This window comes from Pseudorca crassidens, chromosome 3 (assembly GCF_039906515.1).
Source record: "Pseudorca crassidens isolate mPseCra1 chromosome 3, mPseCra1.hap1, whole genome shotgun sequence".
Classification (NCBI taxonomy): Eukaryota; Metazoa; Chordata; class Mammalia; order Artiodactyla; family Delphinidae; genus Pseudorca; species Pseudorca crassidens.
Genome location: NC_090298.1, coordinates 168,507,158 through 168,525,282, shown reverse-complemented (window position 1 = coordinate 168,525,282; position 18,125 = coordinate 168,507,158). Strand labels below are relative to the sequence as shown.

The following is an 18,125-nucleotide window of genomic DNA, read 5'->3' as shown; positions in this document are numbered from 1 at the left end:
CCACTCCAATGGCTTACTGCAACCAGAATGACTCTCTGGCCTCACTTAAATTGAAACACTGGGGTTCCCTCCTCCGGAAATAGACACTTGGGGGTCCCCTCCCCCATTTCTTGACCAGCCACCCCAACCAAATGTGCCCGGGGGGAGTCAAGCAGGAGTGGAAAAACCAACCGAGGAATGTGCCAGAAGGAATGGATTCGCTAAGAAAGGGAAAGGAAAAATAAAACCAAAACCATAATAAAAGAAGAAACAACGATGATGGTGATGATGATGAGAAAAACCATAATAAAAGAAAGAAAGACGCTTTCCAGAAAACTCCCAGTCTGGTTACCTACCTTCCACTCTTCAACTGCTAACTTAAAAGACTTTCTTACGAGGGAGGGAATGGCGGAGTGCTGAGCTACAAGGCCAGACCGAGCTCTGGGTGGGTCTCTGGCCGCGAGCGGGTGCGCAGCCCTGCTCCGGCCCCAGTGTGGGCACGCTGCAGTTCCGGGCTGGAAGGTTGGACGGTGTCTGGGGAGACCCACGGCTGAGTGGTCTGGCCTCCACCTACCCTTGAGTTCAGCCTAAGAAGCCCGCACTCCCCGGGGGTGGGGGTACGCCTGGCCCTGCGTCTCGGCTGCCAGTTCTCTCGGGCCCCACCCGTCTTGGGGTGCGAAGTGGGGAGTCCCTTCTCCCCCACTCCCTGTCCTGGGCCGCCCCGGAGGTTCGGAGGTTCGCGTGGCTGGGCCAAAGCCGCTTTCTCGACGACCTTGGAGGCCGCCTCCTTCACAATCCGGCCCAACCTGCGTGACTTGTCGGGAGGGTGCGGGGCAGCGTGGATGCGCACATGGACGCGCGGTGTGGGGGGGGAGGGGCGTGGTTCCAGATTCCACGTTCCTGGGCAGGTGTGCCACTCGGCAGCGGGGTGCAGAGTTTAGGGGACTGAATTTGGACTCTGGACGGTCTGCACAGCCCAGAGCTGCTGGGGCACAGGCTAGGGGGCACGCAGGGTGGGCCGTTTTTGTGAACCCGCTGGAGACCAGCGCGTACTCACCTTCGCGGCACCTGTGCCGGTCTCTCACGTGGCCGCCCAAGCCACAGGACACCCTCACTGATCGCCTCACGCACAAACATTCCTGTGAGTCGCGGAGCGCTCGGCTCGGCCCCAGTGGGGCGGGGAGGAGGGGAGGGGGCGGGGGTTGACAGTGGGGTGCTGTGTTTCCAAGTCCCCTGATCCCAGCGGCTCAGACACCCCAGCCCAAGTTGCTGTCACTCTGGACTGACCCGTGACCCCCTGTGTGCACACGCCTGGGGGCGGGGCAGGCGGGGGCTTGAAGGTTTGAACACTGAGGCAGCTTCCGGAACAAGGCCTGGGGTGGCTACGCCGTGACTGACTGAGCAGGGGGAGGGGAGAAGAAGAAAGGGAGGGTCACGGCGGGGGCCACTTGGGCCACACTGAGCACAGAAGAGGGAGGAAGGGGAGGCAGGGAGGCGGCGGTCGGAGGGGCCTGCCTAGGCCCTGAGCTCAGAGCAGGCAGGGAGGGCGCGGCGGGCGCCACGGTGTGGCCCAGGGCCAGCTGCAGTGTCCTGGCCAAAAGGTGACTTTCTGTGACAGGGAGGCCAGGCGGGCACAGCGAAGAACTCCAGGAATTCAAGGGCCCTACGTTTTGGGGGTCCTGCGCTTCCCCCAGAACCTGGCATCAGCTCTGACTCCCCCACGCCCCCGAGCCCCTGGCAATGGGGACCCAGCCTGGGGGGCAAGAAGGGCCATCTGGGGAGGCAGGATCGTCTCTGCATCCTCTGCTCTCTCGGAAGGATGGGGTGTGAGCTGTGACAGCATCACAGACCCCTCCAAACACCTGTGAGATGGGCGCAACGTGGCCATTCCACTAACCCCAAATCCGGGAAAGGCAGAGGCGAGAGGAGGTACCATCAGCGAAACCGACCACGGCTGTACCCCAGGGAGATGGAGAAATTGGAGCCTGCGGGGTCCACGGGTGAGCCCCTCACTGCACTGGTGGGGGAACCGAGGCGCAGCGTGGACGCAAGCACGCCCGAGGCGGAAGAGCGAAGCGGGACGGGCGGAGGCGCCCCCCCCTCCCCGCGCTTGCGCAGGCCCCGCCCGGGTCAGTGCGCAGGCGCCGGCCAGGTGCCCACCCCCGCAGTTCAGGGCGGGGTCCGCGAGACACCTACTGGACTGCAGCGTGCGCTGCCGCACCACCGAGGTGAAGGCGCCCAGGCCTTGCGGGGAGCGCGCCGCCAGGCGGAAGGCATATTCGGTGTTGGGCTTGAGGTCGTCCACCACGAAGGCCGTGGCCGGGTCGAAGGTCCTCCCGACCTGGGGGCGGGGCGGGGAGAGAGACGGAGATGGAAAGAGACAGAGAGAAACCAGAGGGCTATAGACACAGACCTCACAGAGTGATGGAAATGGAGGAGAAAAGAGTGAGTGTTGGAAAAATTAGCAACGGACAGGGACAAAGCGAAGGGGGGAAGAGAGACATTCCGGCACAGGCTCGGGGAGACAAGAGAGTCGCCCAGAGTGGGAGCCGGCGGCGAGCGCCAGCCCGCCTCCCCCCGCCCACGCACCTCTCTGCCGTGGTCGCCTTCCCGGAAGAGGAGCTCATACTTGATGATGCTCTCCTGCCGCGGGGGGCTCCACGAGAGCCCAATGCTCGTCTCCGACTTGGCCTCGGCCCGGAAGTTCATGGGCTGGCCAGGCACTGCGGGGCAGGGGGCGAAGAGCACTGGCATTGGGGGGAGGCCTGGGAGGGGTGGGCCCGCATAGAGTATCCAACCCGCCAGGTTCCCATTCTCCCAAAAAGGGCCCCGTGAACTCAGCACCACCCTAAAAGGAAGGGCTTGTTAGGCTCTAGATGCTACTGGAGTGTTCTCCACTGTTCTTATTTCTCTTATTTTCTCAGGGACCCCCTACCGCCCCTCGTTGTCAGCTGCCCACCCCAATCCCCCCATCCTGTTGCCAGTGGGAAAACATTTTAAAAAAATCCCCTTCTCAACGCACCCCAGCATCCTCCCCATTCCCCCAGTTAAACAGAAAACTGGTGGGGACCATAATTTGGAATGTGGATCTCCACCCTGTATCTGATTTACGGCAGCAGAGTTCCAAACCTCCTGTCCCTTTGCTTGGACAGCTGCCTGACTCTTCCTGGATTTGAGGTTCCAAAGCCTGAGTCCGTAAGACAAAGCCCCGAAACCTGCTGCCCGCCCCCCCCCCCCCCGCAGAAGCTGTGCTTCCCGCGGGCATCTCACCTCCCTGCTGTGTCTTGACCTGGATGGGGTCCGAGAGGGGCCCATCGCCTACGGAGGTGAAGGCCAGCACGCGCACGGTGTATGTCTCATCCTCCAGCAGGCTGCCCACGGTGGTCAGCAGGCTGTCATCCACGTTGTGCTTCTGCCAGTTGCCCACGGGGTGCTCGGGCTCCATGGTGTAGTAGACCCGGTAGCCCCGGATCAGGCCGTTGGGTTCCACGGGTTCCTCCCACTGGATGATCATGGTGGTGGCGCTGAGCATGCGGGCCTGCACGTTTCGGGGCGCGCTGGCAGGGGCCTGCTCGCCAGTGCGGGTGACCACCGACTCGCTGGGTGGACCCTGGCCGATGGAGTTGACGGCTGACACCCAGATCTCATACTCCGAATTGGGGCTCAGGCCGCCAATGCTGTAACGCGTTGTGGTGATGTCCTCTTTGATCTGGTATGGCCCGTCCTGGCTCTTGGATTTATATTCGATGACGTAGTAGGACACGGGGTCTGGGTTGCCAGAGTCCCACGTGATGGTGATGCTGGTGGCTGTGTTCTCTGTCACCACAGGGGTCCCAGGGGCTTTGGGGAGAGCTGTGGGTGGGAGGCAAGTTCACACATCAGGCACGCTGGCTGCAGACCCCAAAGGCTGTGTGACTTTCAGTCACACAACTGCCCTCTTTGAGCCTTCGTTTCCTTGGTGGCAACCATGGGCCTAACGACCCCTAGCCCACCATCTATAGCAGGTGTTGGCAAACTACAAACCGAGGGCTGGCACCTGTTTTTGTAAATAAAGTTTTATCAGCACACAGCCACGCTTATGTATCGCTGCTGGCTGCTTTTGTGCTATGACGGTAGAATTGAGTGGTTACAGCAGAGACTAGATGGCCCATAAAGGTGAAAATTTTTACTTAAAAAAAAAAATTGGCTGTTTAAGAAAAATATCCACTTCTAAAGGAAACAGTGGCGGCCCCTGGGCTACAACTCTTCTCTGTGCTTTACTCTGCTTCACTCTGCTCAGCCACAGGGCCCTTCTGTCTGTTCACACTTGCTGTTCCCTGCCCCTGGAATGCTCAGATGGCCAGATGGCTTAAGGCCACCCTCACCACCCTGGCTAAAGGTGCCCTTGCCCAGTTCTTATCACTGCCTGACGGTACGTCATGACCAGGTTTGTATGTTGTCCCCACCAGCAGGGACTGGGGTTGGTTTACAGTGTGTCCCCAGCACCCGGATAAAACTGTGACTTTCTCTCCCACTTGTCCCAAGATCTCATATCACACAGGCCCCAGGAAGCATGCACCAGAAGACGTTCAATCCCTCAGCAAAATGACCAACACACCAGCTGATGCTGACACTTTCTATGGCCTTAGGGCAGGGCTTGGCAACCTTTACTTGCAGAGGGCCACACAGTAAATCTTTTCAGATTTGCAGACCACGTGGCCTTTGCTGAGAATCACTCAGCTCTGTCACTGTAGCCCCAAAGCTGCCACAAGCCAGGTGTGAACAAATGGGCAGGTATCAATAAAGCTTTATTTATAAAAACAAGTGGAGGGCCAGATTCAGCCCATGGGCTGTAGTCTGCTGGCCCCTGTTACAAAGCTAGAAAAATTATTTGAGGGCACCCTCCTCTGAATCTTGCCACAAACTTGAGACATCAGGAGAATCTGTAATCCCTCCCCACCCCGCCAATGCTCTATCTCTCTGAGTTCTGCACAGCCTGTTTCCCTTTTCAACTTTTAGTCTTTCCCTGACCTAGCTTTCCTGGGAGTTGGAACCTTTATTCTGCGGGTCTGAGTGGTGCTACATAGTCCCCATCACTGCTCTCGTTAGTCTGCATCATAGCTGCCGGGCTACGTGTCATCTCCCACTTTGGACCGTGAGCCCAATAGAGCAAGACTGGGTCTCGTTCCACGGGGCCAGGCCCAGAATAATTTGTCACCAATAAGTGTTTGTTGACTGTCCTCTTCACAGCCAGGAATGACTGAATCCTGAAGAGTAACTCAGAGGTTTTCCACCCGTACCCCCCACCTACACATGAGGTCCCATCCGCCTCCGCCATGCCCCATGGCCCCTGCTTACATTTCACCGTGATCTGGGCCACGGCCTCGATGACGCCCAGGCTGGACATGGCCACACACGTGTAGTTGGCAGAGTCCTTGACATCTGTGAGTTCCAGCACGTTCCGGCCCACGGGCATGTCATCCTCAGGCGTCAGGTCCTCGGCCCCCTGCATCCACTTGACGTATGGCATGGGCGAGCCCACGGCCACGCAGGTGATGTTCACGTTGCCACCTGGCATGATCTCGTGGCTCATGGGCAAGATGGAGAACCGTGGAGCCACGCGGCGGACTGGGGGATGGGGTGGGTGGGGGATGTAGGGGTGGGGGAGGGGAGGGAGATGCAGGGGGATGGGGAGACGGAATGCAGGGGAGAAAAGAAAGAAAAGCAGGAAGAAAGAAAGAAGGAAAGAAAGAAAAAAAGGAAAAAAAAAAGTGGAAAACAATTTAAATATAAACAGGGTTGTTTCCTTCCCCCCAGTTGAAATTTTTTCTTCCAAATGAAAGAAAACAACAACAACAAAAATTAAAAAACCAAATTCCAACACAAAGAAACCAAAACTTCAAAGGAAGGTACTTCACAAACAATATATAGAGAGATATATCGATATATAATAAAAGAGACATGAAGCATTATTCCATAGCAACAGGGTTTCAGAGACCAGAGTGGCTGGTCCACAGCACAGTTAGGAACACAAAAATTTATCAGCCGTTTCTCATCTTTGCTGTCAGACGTGGCTTCGGGGAGCAGCCCCTCCGCCCGCTCTCCCAACTGGGGAGCTTCAGAAGATTCGGGCTGCAGGGGTCGGGGGGCTCTGGGAAGGTTGGACGGGACGGGGTGTGTGTGGGAGGTCATGGGAAGAGTTGGGACCAAGAGGCAGAGGGGACCAGGATGTCGGCCCCCCATCCTCACTCCCTCTGGTGACCCGGGGGCCCCACCCACTTCCCCCGGGGGCCCTCAAGGAAAAGATGAGAAACTCTAATGAAATTTTTGTGGTTTTTGGGTATAGAAACCCTTCTAAAAGCTTCTGTCGGATCTGACAAGTTTCCATTGATAGATGCAGCTCTCAGAATCACAAACAGCATGCAAAATAGGTTGGTTGAGAGAGAGAGAGAGAGAGAGAGAGAGGGAGAGAGAGAGAGAGACTGAGAGACAGAGAGAGACGAGGGAAAGAGGCAGAAGGAGGAAAAGAGAGAAGGTTAATGTGAAGAGGCCTGGATCTCAGGGACCTTTAGTGCATACTCACGGCGGGTGGGGGACCAGAGAGAAGGGATAGATGGGTCCAGAGAAAGAGAGAAAACAGGAACACAGAGAGGGAGGGACAGAGAAAGAGAAAGGAGGGGGGAGGGGGCCCACTTCAATGCTGCATATTAATTCTAGATGTGACCCAATGTGACATGTCACATTGTCACATCACAGCCCTGGCAGAATAAATAGGATATTAATAATAATAATAAACGAGGGAATGAACTTGAACGTTGAGAAAACAGGGACATGTTCTGTGCATTTCTTAGCGGGGAAGCGAATGCAGCCTTCTGTCCCAATCTTGCAGACCACGAAGGCAGCAGGATGCATTTCGGGGGCTCCATTTTCGGAAGCTGCATGGGGTTCGGGGTTCGGGGGGAAGGGGCGGGTGCTAATGGGCACCTGAACTGCCAAGAGGCACGGCTGCCCCGTCGGAGATGTTTCCCTGCAGTGGAAAGGACTTGGGTTAGCTGGTAAACCCTTCTAGCCAGAAGGAGCTTGTCCCCGGCTTCAAGGAGACACGTGGATGTGCCCCCAGCTTTGGGCAGTTCAAGGAGTCTTGTCTCAAACTGTAGAGATGACGGATTGGAGGCTCAGCAAGGCTAAACAGGGCCACCAAGTGACTTTCGGCAACCCGACCTGCCTCTAATTTTCACATGGAACTGCGGTTGCAGCCGCACCCCTAAGGGGGTCGCTGTAGGGGTGTCTGCCCTGTTCTACGGAGGAGGGGTCTCACTCGCTCTCTCTCCGTGGGTTCCAAGCTGGAAATCTCAATCCCTGTTCTCTGAATCCCCGCTGGAGAGAAGGGGGAGCTCCGTGTGGGCGGAGGGAGGGCCAAGAAAGCTGGCAGCCCTTCGGAAAAGGAAGCCCCGCGAAAAGTCCAGGAGTCACGCTGGAGACAGGATGGAGGAAGTGGAAGGTGTTCGGCAGCGGGGAGGAGTTGGGGCGGGCAGGGAGGGGAGACAGAGGGGCCATGCAGACAGACTGGGGGTGAGGGGCGGGGCTGGGCTCTGAGATGGGGGAGCGGCTTTTTGGCAGGGCTAGGTGGAGGTATCGGGGGAGAATGGGGTCCGGCCAGCCAGCGGACGCGGTCCAGGCCAGCCGCCGGCATCCACAGCGAGGCACGAGTGGGATGCCCAAACGCTGCGTTGTCATGGAAACGGAACACAATGGGGGATGAGTGTGAGGGAGCTAATTAATCAAGGACAGAAAAACGGCATCGACATCCAAAACAAAACCAGGGGAACCAAATGAAAAAACAAAGTGGGGTGGTGGGGGGAAATAATCCAAAAAAACCAACCAAACAAAAAACCCCTCCAAAACACCTGAAAGCAAGAAAACAAAAACAAACAAAAAAACATGGAATGGGTGTGGGGCTGAAAATCGGGGTCTGAAAGGAGGACGGCTGTGGCTTCCCCAGGGAGGTGCCCCCCAACCCTGGCAGAACACAGCATCTGGCCTCCCCACCCAGCACCCAAGGGTCCTGGCAGAGGCTCGAGGCGGCCACAGTGGTGAGATCCTCATCGAAAAAGAACCTTCGGAGCAAACCAACCCAGCCACAGAAGCCCCACTTCTCAGTGACTCTCCCTGCTCTTCGTTTAGAGCTGAACAGAGGCCAAGTCACTTAAATCACACAGCAAGGTAAACTCCTCAAGACCTCAGAGTCCCATGGAAAACCTGCTCCGGCAGAGGTGGGGGGCTGATGAGGCTGGATGAGCCCTGGGAAGGGCCCTCATCCTCCGGGAGCCTCAGTTTCCTCCTTTGTGAAATGGAGGCCATCGGTGATGTGTTGAGAAGGCCATTAAGCTGACCGGGGCAGTGCCCAGCACACAGAAGATGCTCAGCCTGGGCATGGACCAGTGAAGTTTCCTTCTGGCCTTCCAGGATGCTGGAAAGATCAATGAGATGCTCATCATTGAGGGAGTCTGGGGATGAATTAGTTTAAAAAAAAAAAAAAGGAATGGGAAGAATTTCTATTGAATCCCTCCCACTTTGAGAGGCCAGTGACCTCATGCCCATTTTGTGGAGGAAGCAGTGGAGGCCCGGTGAGGAGCTAGGGCTAGTCGGAAGACACAAAGAAAGGATGTAGGTAGGGCCAGAGCTCAAAGCCAGGTATGCCTGATCCCTACCTCTGAGATAGAGTGAACCTTCTCTTACCATGGTAATTAGCAAGAATTATATCCACGTGTCCCTTCTTGGCTCTTTCAAACTTGTGTCCTTACCCTCTGGGGATACCGAAGAGGGCAAAAGTACCCATCACCCATATCCACCTATCAACTGAATAATCATCAGTCGAAAAATATCCAGCAGCCATCAAAATAAGTGTCCAGAAGCCATCAGTAAAAGGTTCGTACTGAAAGGGATTATTGGAACGTCAAAGGGAGTAAGGGCTAGCTTTAGGATTTAAGGGTTAATATAATCCCAATTTATGTGCGTAAGGCTCAACATCATGTCCCAAAGACCCTGTTCACATGGGATCTTATCTTAAAATATCTTCCCTTAGGAGTGTCATAATGTGGAAGGTACCTCTAACACTTTCCAGAAGTAGACACAAGGCATATACATCTTGAACGCGTAACAGACTTGCTGTACAGGGTTGTTAATTATAAGTCAGTTACGTGTGGGAGGGCATTTATCAACAACTGTAATTCTGGTGCTCACAATCCCCAACATGGCCGGCAGCCATCAATTAAATGGATCTGCCAATATGCTATAAAGGCTGACACGTTAAGACACTTTGCCCACTTGCTTTCTCACCTACCCCATCCGTTTCTAAGGGTGTGCGGCAGGAAGAGGGCTGGTTTGCCACGAGTTAGGGGAGGATTGTGCCCATGAGCACTAGGTGGCTTAAAAACCCCCTGAGGGGGGTCTCATAAGGCCTCTGGGCATCCTTCCAGTTGGCGAGGGCGGGCGGCTGACGCTGTGTTCTGCCCAGTTTGGTGCTGACTCCCACCCACATCATCTTTCCACCCCTGGCTGCAAGCTTGAGGTGCAGGTTAGAAAAGTAAGGTGGGCACGGAACCCATGGGACGGAGTGGCCCCGCGGGACCCCCGCCCCCAATTACCGACCTGAATGGAGGGTCCAGGCAGGTTATAAGGGGACCACACCAGCCTTGGTCCTCAGCACGCTCCAGCTGGCTCTCGTTTCCAGCTCTTCTCGTCACCGAGTAGCCGGGGGGGTCCCAGTGGGGGGGACCCGCGTGGGTGAGGGGATCAGGAGGGTGGGCGGTGGGAGGGTGGTGGGTTGGGGGGGGCGGGTCGCTTCAAACCCCGATTCACATGGAAAAACAACTCAAAAACCTTCAAAGCAACCGGGAGACGACCCCTCCCCCAGGCAGGAAGAGGCAGAAACTCAAAAACCAAGAAAGTGGGGGGGCGGGGAGGGGTGCTCCAGGGGAGGAGGGGTTGGGGAAGGGTGAGGGGGAAAACTCAAAAGTGAGGTGATCTGGTTGGAGCACTAGGTAGGGAACTCAACAGTGTCAGACATCTCAACGATTCAGCAAGCCACAGCTCTGAAGGGTGGGGGGGCTCTGCTGGGCATTTTGGGGTGGGAGAGGCTGCTGGTGCTCCTCCGGACTCCAAAATGAGGATGTGGATGGGGAGGGGAGGGGAGAGGTGCCAGTTCTGCAGCCTCCCCAGGGTTTACTTAAGCTTAGATTACACCTGTCAGGGTACGGGAAGGGGTCCGAGGCCTAATTCCAAAGCCTCTCCATTGATCCCCAGCCTGTGGCCCAGGGAGGGTGGGTACCGCCCCGCGGTCTGCCCTGTGCATCTTCCTTCCCCTCCCCCTTCTCCGCCACCCTGCCTCCCCACTCCCACCACCAGCTCCCTCCGCCAGCGGGATAGCGTGCAAGGTCCGGAGGGACCTGGCTGGACCCCTGGCCCACGGGCTGACCAGCGGCCTTGGCAAGCTCTTGTCGTTTTGAGCTGGACTTTTTTTTTTTTTTTTTTTGGTACCCTCTCTCTCCCGATTTTTTTGTTTTCCCGGTTCTAGCAGAAAATGGGATGATATCTTGCCAATTGACCGATTCCCCTTGTCCCCTCGCCGCGGCCGCCAGAGACACGGGGCTTTCCGAACGACAAGGTGTAATCTAATGTTCCCCTCACCCCCCAAAAACAGAGGAAACAGCAATGCAAAGGGTGTGAGGCAGGCAGCAGGCGAGGTGTCTAGAGCTCAGTGTTCCTGGAGAACGGCCCCACGCCCCCACCCCCCGACCCGCCATGCCCAGAGGAAAGCCTGCCTTCCCACCCCTGGAGCCCCCTCTCCCCTTGGGATGAGGGTGGGATGAGGAGAAGGGCTGGGTCTTGACCTGCCACTGCCTACCACCAGGGTCAAGTCAGGGGCTTTGGGGGTGAAGGGTGGGGTGGCATGCCAGGTGTGATCAGGAGCCGGGGAGGTCGCCAACATACCCCAGTGGTACTCTTTCTGGAGATACAGGAGGTGGCGGTGGGTGGGTTCCAGGCCCAATATCTGTATCTACTCTTGTTTGGGGGTGCCAGTAGGTAAGGGGAACACCTAGAGGTCACATCCACCAATTATATGGCTTGAGTGCCAGAGGTTTAATTTTAAAAACAATTTGCCCCACAGAATTCCATGCTATGAACTGATCTGAAGAGGCCTGGGGATGGGTTTCAGATAAAGGGTTCTGAAGAACACCTGGAAATTGGGGCAATCTGGATCCCCCTCTGACATTTTATATGAGTCCCGATCTCTTAGCTCAGCATTGAGAACTGTTATAACTGTTATAACTGTTAATGTATAAGTTATATTATTATATAAATTATTATATAAATTATATTATTGTATAAATTATCTCCATCTGGCTTCTTCCAAGATCCTGAGAATATCCTAAGTCCCTTGAAGGTGGAAAGTTCTTTCCCATGTCTCTAGCTCGCTCCAAGTTCTCTCCGCATGTTCCTGTGTCATCGGGTGGGTGGCACACCATTTAACCCGGTCCTGCACCATGGTTCAATAATGCTATAATGCTAGACCAAGTGGTAAAGACACCATCGTTAGCCACTAATGCACACCTTAAAGGCTGACAATTTTAAAGATTTGAAAGAATATTAACAGCCAGGGAGAATATAACCTGATCATCTTCCCACCCTGTCAAAGTCTGAGCTGCATCTTCCTTAGGAGAGTTCTGGGAGCAGAGCTCCCAGCTGCATTAAAAAAAAACGGGCTTGGTTTTGACCTTGGTCCTTTGAATATCAGAGATATACTTCAGGAGAAGGGTAAAATCTGGATATTCCACCCCCTGGATCACCCAGGCTCAGCAGAAGCTGGAGATTATGAATTGAAGGAAGAGTTAGGTTGAGAGTGGGGATTCGGTGCAAAGAACTCCCAGGACTGGTTGCTCTGGTAACACTGTAAATGCTTGTAGCTTTCAGGCCAGAGCATGCCACGCGGCTCTTCTCTTCTGCTGGGCTGGTACTTATCTGCAAGCGTAGCCTAACATCCAAACTGTTCCTTTTTTTTTTTTTTTGCCCCCTTCTGATAATCTGGCCACAGAACTTCCTGGGGGAGCGACAGGGAGTAAGATGAGAGATGTGGCTCTGGGGAGGCCACTGATCTCATGGGAATGGGGTTGGAGCCAGGAGAAAATGAGACCATGAGATGGGCTCAGAAATGCATTAGCAAAAAATGAGATCTGAGCAAATGAATTAACATCTGCCCTCCAATTCTTTTCAAAGCAGTTTCCCATAAGCCATCTTATTCAAACAGCAGATGTCTGAAATACATGATGGGGAAACTGAGGTCCCCAAAGGGAAGTGACTTGCCCAAGACCATTTATCTGAACTCGATTTCCGTTTCACAGCTTCACTTGCGATTTCTTATGTGCCACGCACTACACAGGGCACAAGATGAGCATTAATTTGCTCGATGGAATCCTCCCAACTACCCTGTGAGCTAGGGAAATCAATGCTTCCTATTATTCAGATGAAGAAATAGGGACTCCGAGCGACCAAGTGACTAGCCCAAGGTCACACAGCCAGGGAGGGGCAGAGGCAGTACTTGAATCTAGGTCTCCCCAAGCAGCAAGTCTGTGCTCCCACCACCAGTCTATACTGCCCAGAAGTCCAAGTGGTCTTCAGAGACCCTCAGCCACCTCTCAGTTTCAACTCACTGGGACCCAGCTTTAGTGAAGGGGCCGGGAGACCTCTATCTTCCATCTTTTGGAGAGGTTCTGCCTGGCAGCTCTCACTCTGGATTCAAAAGAGACAGGAAAAATAAATCCCTTGTTATTGCGTCTGAAGTCCTCTTGCCAACTTGCCTGAACTTAATAATTGGGAGTTTAGAGAAGGCAGGTGAGGGACAAGAGAGAGAAAAAGGTGACCCCAAACAGGCTGATCTCAGCCCTCCACTATCATCAGTGTTGGGTAGTAAGCTGGGGGCTAGTGGCTATAAATCTAAAGGGATATTTTATTGGGGGTTGTTTTTTATTTGGGGTTGGAATGGGGCTCTGAAAGGGCTTGCTTTTCCTCAGGGAGGGAACAGAAGATGGGAGCGAACGTCTCCAAGGGTTTCAAGAGTGAGAGAAACACACAGAGAAAGAGAGCCGAAAGAGAGAGAAAGGCAGAGGGAGAGCTGGGGAAGTTGGGGGGGGGGGGCTGTGCCCAAAGTTCCCCAGGGTTTTCTCCAGAATTCCACAGTTCTGATGCTCAGGTACTCAGAAAGTGACCGTGCTGTGTTGCGGGACAAAAGACGCCTGTGACTGGGCCCAGAGCCTGTGAGGTGGTGGGGGAAGCAGCCAACATCATCTGGGAGGCAGAGGCGTAGCACTAAATGGCAGAAAAGGGCAGAATAACTGGCCAAGTAGTTCTTCCAAAGTCTGTCATGCTACATTTTCTGATGGGTGGATCCGTATTGGTACCCAGCCAGGATGCAAAAAGTCATCACACCAGCTACCATGTTGAGCACTGCCTACGCAGTGCCAAGCATGCATCATTTTGGGAGGACGGCCCACTGAAAGGTGGCCATTTCTCATATTTGGACATGTTGCTCCAATGAACAAGAACTCAAAATGCCGGCTACCCATTCAGCTGTGCTTCAAATGCCCGTTTTGGGGTTGTTTGGGAGGGTGGGAGGTAGTATCATGCTGAGGCAGAAGGATGGAAACATGCCTGCTTAAGCTCCCTTCCAACATGGCTGCCCTGTGGGGCTGAGGCATCAGCTCTGGATAAAACAGAGCTGGCAAATTGGGCTGCTCTCCTCACACACCCCACCCAGGCTCTGGCCTCCCACCATCTGTCTATGCCACCTCCCTTGTGCTCTTGAGCCCAGGCGGTCACTTTCTGCCCCAGCATCCCAGCTGTGGGACCCTTTCCGCCCTCCTGGATGGTAGTTGGGACAGGAACACTGGCTTTTAAATCACAATGCGTTTGGAGAACAACCACACAACAGCTCAGCCCAAGAAACCCAAACCAAAGAGCACGGAAACACAGGACAGAACCAAAGACAAAACGCTTTGGGGGAGGAGGGGGTTGGGTGAAGGGGATGGGAGGGGGGAAAAAGAAACGAACCAATCGGTTTCCCCCCCCCAAACGAAACAAAATCAAAACATTAATAATTAAATAAATGGAAGGAAGAAAGAAAAAAACGAAGAAAACCAAAGGAGAAAAATGGAACGGAAGACGAGAAACACTCCAACAGAAGGCATTGGGAATTCACCAAACCGAACCGACAACAGTGGCATGCAGAGAAGATTTTTACATTCTCCCAGCATGCATCAGGCCCAAGTTACCATGACGACGAGGAGTGCAAAAAACTTAGCAACAACATTACCAAAGGATGCATAGAGGCGACCACAATGCAAGCATCGCATGTGTGCGGCCGGCCCTAGGCCGGGCTGGGCGCAGCTGAGATTTTTGTGTCTTTCTGGGTTTTTGCTCTCACTTGGTGGTTTTTTGTTTTGTTTTGTTCACGTTGAGCTCATTATTCGTATTCGTCATTTTTTTTTTTCGTTTTTCTATTATTTTCTGTGTGCATGTCTGCGTGTGTCCGTGTGCCTGTCTGTGTGCGTTTCTTGCGTGTGTGTGTCACTTTCGGAATGTAAAAATGTGGGTAAAGAAAGTAAAAAAGAAAAAAACACACCAACCTTCTCGAAGCTCTGAGGGATGTAAAGGGGGTTTGATGCAGAACACAATGACATGGGGAGAAGAGAAAAAATAGGGGAGATACAGAGAGTAAAAAGAGGACTTCCCAAGGCTAAAAGCTGCAATAGTTTGTTGATTTTTTTTGTTTTCTTTAAACCAAAAAAAAAAAAATTAAAATTAAAAAATAAAAAGAACAGCAACGACCTTTTAGTCTTTCCTCCGTTCTTTCCTTGACATACAAGATCTACATTTGCCTTCCACGATTTTTTTTTTAAATTCAATTTTGGAGCGTCTGAGACCCAGGCAAAGAATGGGAAGCTGGACCCCCCCAAAAGAAAGGACCCCACCTCTGGGATGGGGCGGGGGGTGCTGAGGACACAGAAGGCCCCCCTCCCTTGTCGCACCCTGGGCTAGAGGCCCCGCCCCCGCCCTGCCCCATGCCTGCTGCCCATACTGTCCTCCTTGAACTCTGCCAGACTTACAAACCCCCATCCCAGGTGTTTGCAGAGAAATACGCAGGTTAGACGAAGACCAGTCAGTTGGAGTCGTGGACGCGCTATAACTCACCAGAGGTGCCATGGCATCGGATCGGATGTGTGCCCCCTGCCCGCCCCCGCCCCGGCGTCCCCGTCCCCTCCCGCCAGGCAGCCTCCTTCCTCCTCAGAGACGAGATGCAGAACCCAAGGGCAGCCAAGGTGCTGCTTCAGGGCTAGCTGGGGCCATGCTTACTGGGGACCAAGGGGATGAGGGTCTCCGGGTGAGGGAGGAGCCGCACGGCCTCCCAGGTGGAGAACGGCAGGGCCTTGGTGCGTCGAACGGGGGGAAACAGAGGCCCGAAGAAGGCTGGCATGGGTTCAAGTATACAGAGCCAATTGGGGCAGCCCGGGGGGATGAACGGGACCCTGTTTCCTGGCAGGCGGGAGCTGTTTCTACCACGAATCGGATCAGAAACAGCCAAGGGGATACAGGAGATGGAGGAGGAAACAAATTAAAATTTCTGAAAGGACGGAAGAGAACCGACCCGGGGATAAGACGGGGTCCACAGAGACATCTAGGAGCAGGGGCAGCGCCCCCCCCAACCTGGCACCTTTGAGGGGACACCAAGGGGCCCAGAAGAAAGTCTGTGTAGCCACTTCCCAGGCCCTCCTTGGGTGGGTGGGGGCGTCAGGGCAAGGACCCCTGTGCTTCCAGGCGTGACTCAGCGGGAAACTGACATGCCTCAGCCCAAGCCCCAGGGTGTCTGCCTAAAGGAGCCCTTCTCTGAGGGTGACTAGGACAGCACCAGGCTCTGGGACAGCTGAGGGTGTGGGGCTGGCAGGGGCAGCCTTGAAGACCCCTCCCCAACTCTTAGATTAGGGGGGCGGTGAAGCAGGGAGCTACGAGGCCACGAGTCTGGAGAAGCGAAGCGAGCACACAGCAAAGGGGAGGCACTGCACGACACACCACAGAAGCCGACTCGGATGGGCGGGCGGGCGGGGTGGGGCAGAGGCCTGCAGGCTCCCCCGGCCCTGTAGGCCCACGACTGACCCCTCCGGCCCTGCCCCATTCCCTCCTGCCGCCCCCCACCCCAAGTCCTGCAGCCCACGGGGCGGCCGTCACAAGGCACGGGGGTGGGGGTGGGGGTTGAAGCTGCCCCCATTTTACAGGCGAGGAAACTGAGGTCCAGAGAGGGACACAGCCTCGCCCAAGGTCCCGCGGCCACAAGCGGGGCTGGGCCTGCCTGCTGGGGTCTGCAGGGGACAGGGGAGCCCGGAGGCTGTGAGCCCGAGGAGGGAGGGGGACGGGTGGGGCGGGTCCCTGCCTTCGACCTGGACGCGGCGTTCCCTACCTCGCACGTAGAGATTGGCGGGTGAGGAGTAGCGCACGCCAGCGCTGTTGGTCGCCACACACTCGTATTTGCCCTGGTCGGTCTCCTCGCTGCTCTCGATCTGCAGGGCTCCTGTGGGTAAAGGGGACAAGGCCTGGCCCATTAGGGGAAACCTCGAGGTTGAGGTGGTGAGAGGGCTGTCCCAGAGTACTGTCTCTTAGTCGGTCTGGGCCGGAGAGGCAGATGAAAAGGCTGAGTCAGCCTAGAAGCCCCCACTGGGTCAGGGCCTCCCTGCCTGCCTTTCCCCACCCCGATCCTGGCCCATCCTGGCCTGAACATACCGCCTGCCCCACACATCCTCCACCCTCAGCCGGAACCTCGTAAACGACTGTCAAGTTGAGCGACAAAACTGGGGAGAATGTGTTTTCAGGAAAGCACCAAGTGATGTTCTCCAGGGAGGGTGGGGTGGAAAGCAGGTTGGCAGTCCCAACCCCTAGCAGCCGTTCCAAAGACCCTGACACTTAGGGGGCCACCACAAATGATGTGCCAATTCAGGGAGCTGGTGACCGCCTGCTGGTTTCAACCAGTGCCTGTGTGTAAATGACCGTGGGTCTGGGTTCCTCAAGTATGTGTGGAATCCCAGGCCTCAAGGCCCACGGTGTCCAGAAATGGAGACAGGGTTGTATATCTTCAAGGGTGTTTAAATTTCAGGACTGGGTTACCACTCCACAAAAGCAAAGGTTAAGAAGGCCGAGAGTGATACACATCAAGTATGTTTGAAAGCAGAGGCCTGGATCCACGCTTTCTGTACCTGAAACTGAAGAGTGAATTTCCCCAGAGATTTAAAGTCATCTAAGTCAGTCAGTCTGAATTCACAGATCTGTTTTAAAACCACGGGCCTGGATTCAGGATTCCGGATGCTCACAAGTAAATGAATTTTCTCAAGTGTGTTTGCAATCACAGACGGAGACCCAAGTCCACGGTGCTCATAGCTTAACGGGGAGAATTTTCCAAAGTGTTTGAAATCAAGTGTGAAGGAAAACCTCTAACCCGTGCCAATAAAGTTGAGGCTGAAATGCCCCCGGCGTGCTTGAAATTATAAACCTGGATCAAAAAATTTGTTGGTCATGAGTGAATAAGAATTTTAAAAAGAGGTCGATTTTCTCAAGCTTATTTAAAATCACAGGCCCAAATCAAAGGTCTCAGTGCCCACAAGCAAATGAAAATAGGGCAGATTTTCCTACAATATGTTTGAAATCACAGGTCCAGATGAAAGACTTCACTTCCCATGAACATGTGAAAATGAATGAAACTTCTTAAGAATATTTACAAGCACAGAGCCTTGATCACATACTACGGTGCTCACGACTAAATGAAAACGTGGCCAAGATTTCCCCAAAGATATCTGAAACCACAGGCCTGGGACATATCTTCATTTTCACAAGTAAGATACATCTCTAAGTATGTTTGAAATCACGGGTCTTGATCAAATACTTGAGGGCCCATGAACAAATTAAAAATGAGGCAGAGGTTTCCACAGTTACGTTTGAAATCAAAGGCCTGGACCAAAGTCCTCCTTTTCATAAGTAAATAAAACTGCGTAAATAGCTATAAGTACATTAGACTCACAGTCCTGGACCCTGTGACTGGTTGACTGGTAAATGAAGGTGAGGGGACACCT

General features: G+C 54.4%; 1 protein-coding gene across 1 annotated transcript in view; it reads right to left on the bottom strand.

Annotated features, from left to right (window-relative positions):
- Nucleotides 1-18,125, bottom strand: part of PTPRS (protein tyrosine phosphatase receptor type S) — a 63,791-nt gene that overhangs the window by 27,113 nt on the left and 18,553 nt on the right. Inside the window, exons 5-9 of the mRNA XM_067734081.1 lie at nt 16,466-16,576; nt 5,317-5,586; nt 3,250-3,831; nt 2,569-2,702; nt 2,176-2,320 (exon numbers count right to left, since the gene is read on the bottom strand). Of these exons, the coding sequence (XP_067590182.1) occupies nt 2,176-2,320; nt 2,569-2,702; nt 3,250-3,831; nt 5,317-5,586; nt 16,466-16,576 (1,242 nt within the window). The remainder of the gene's footprint in view (nt 1-2,175; nt 2,321-2,568; nt 2,703-3,249; nt 3,832-5,316; nt 5,587-16,465; nt 16,577-18,125) is intronic.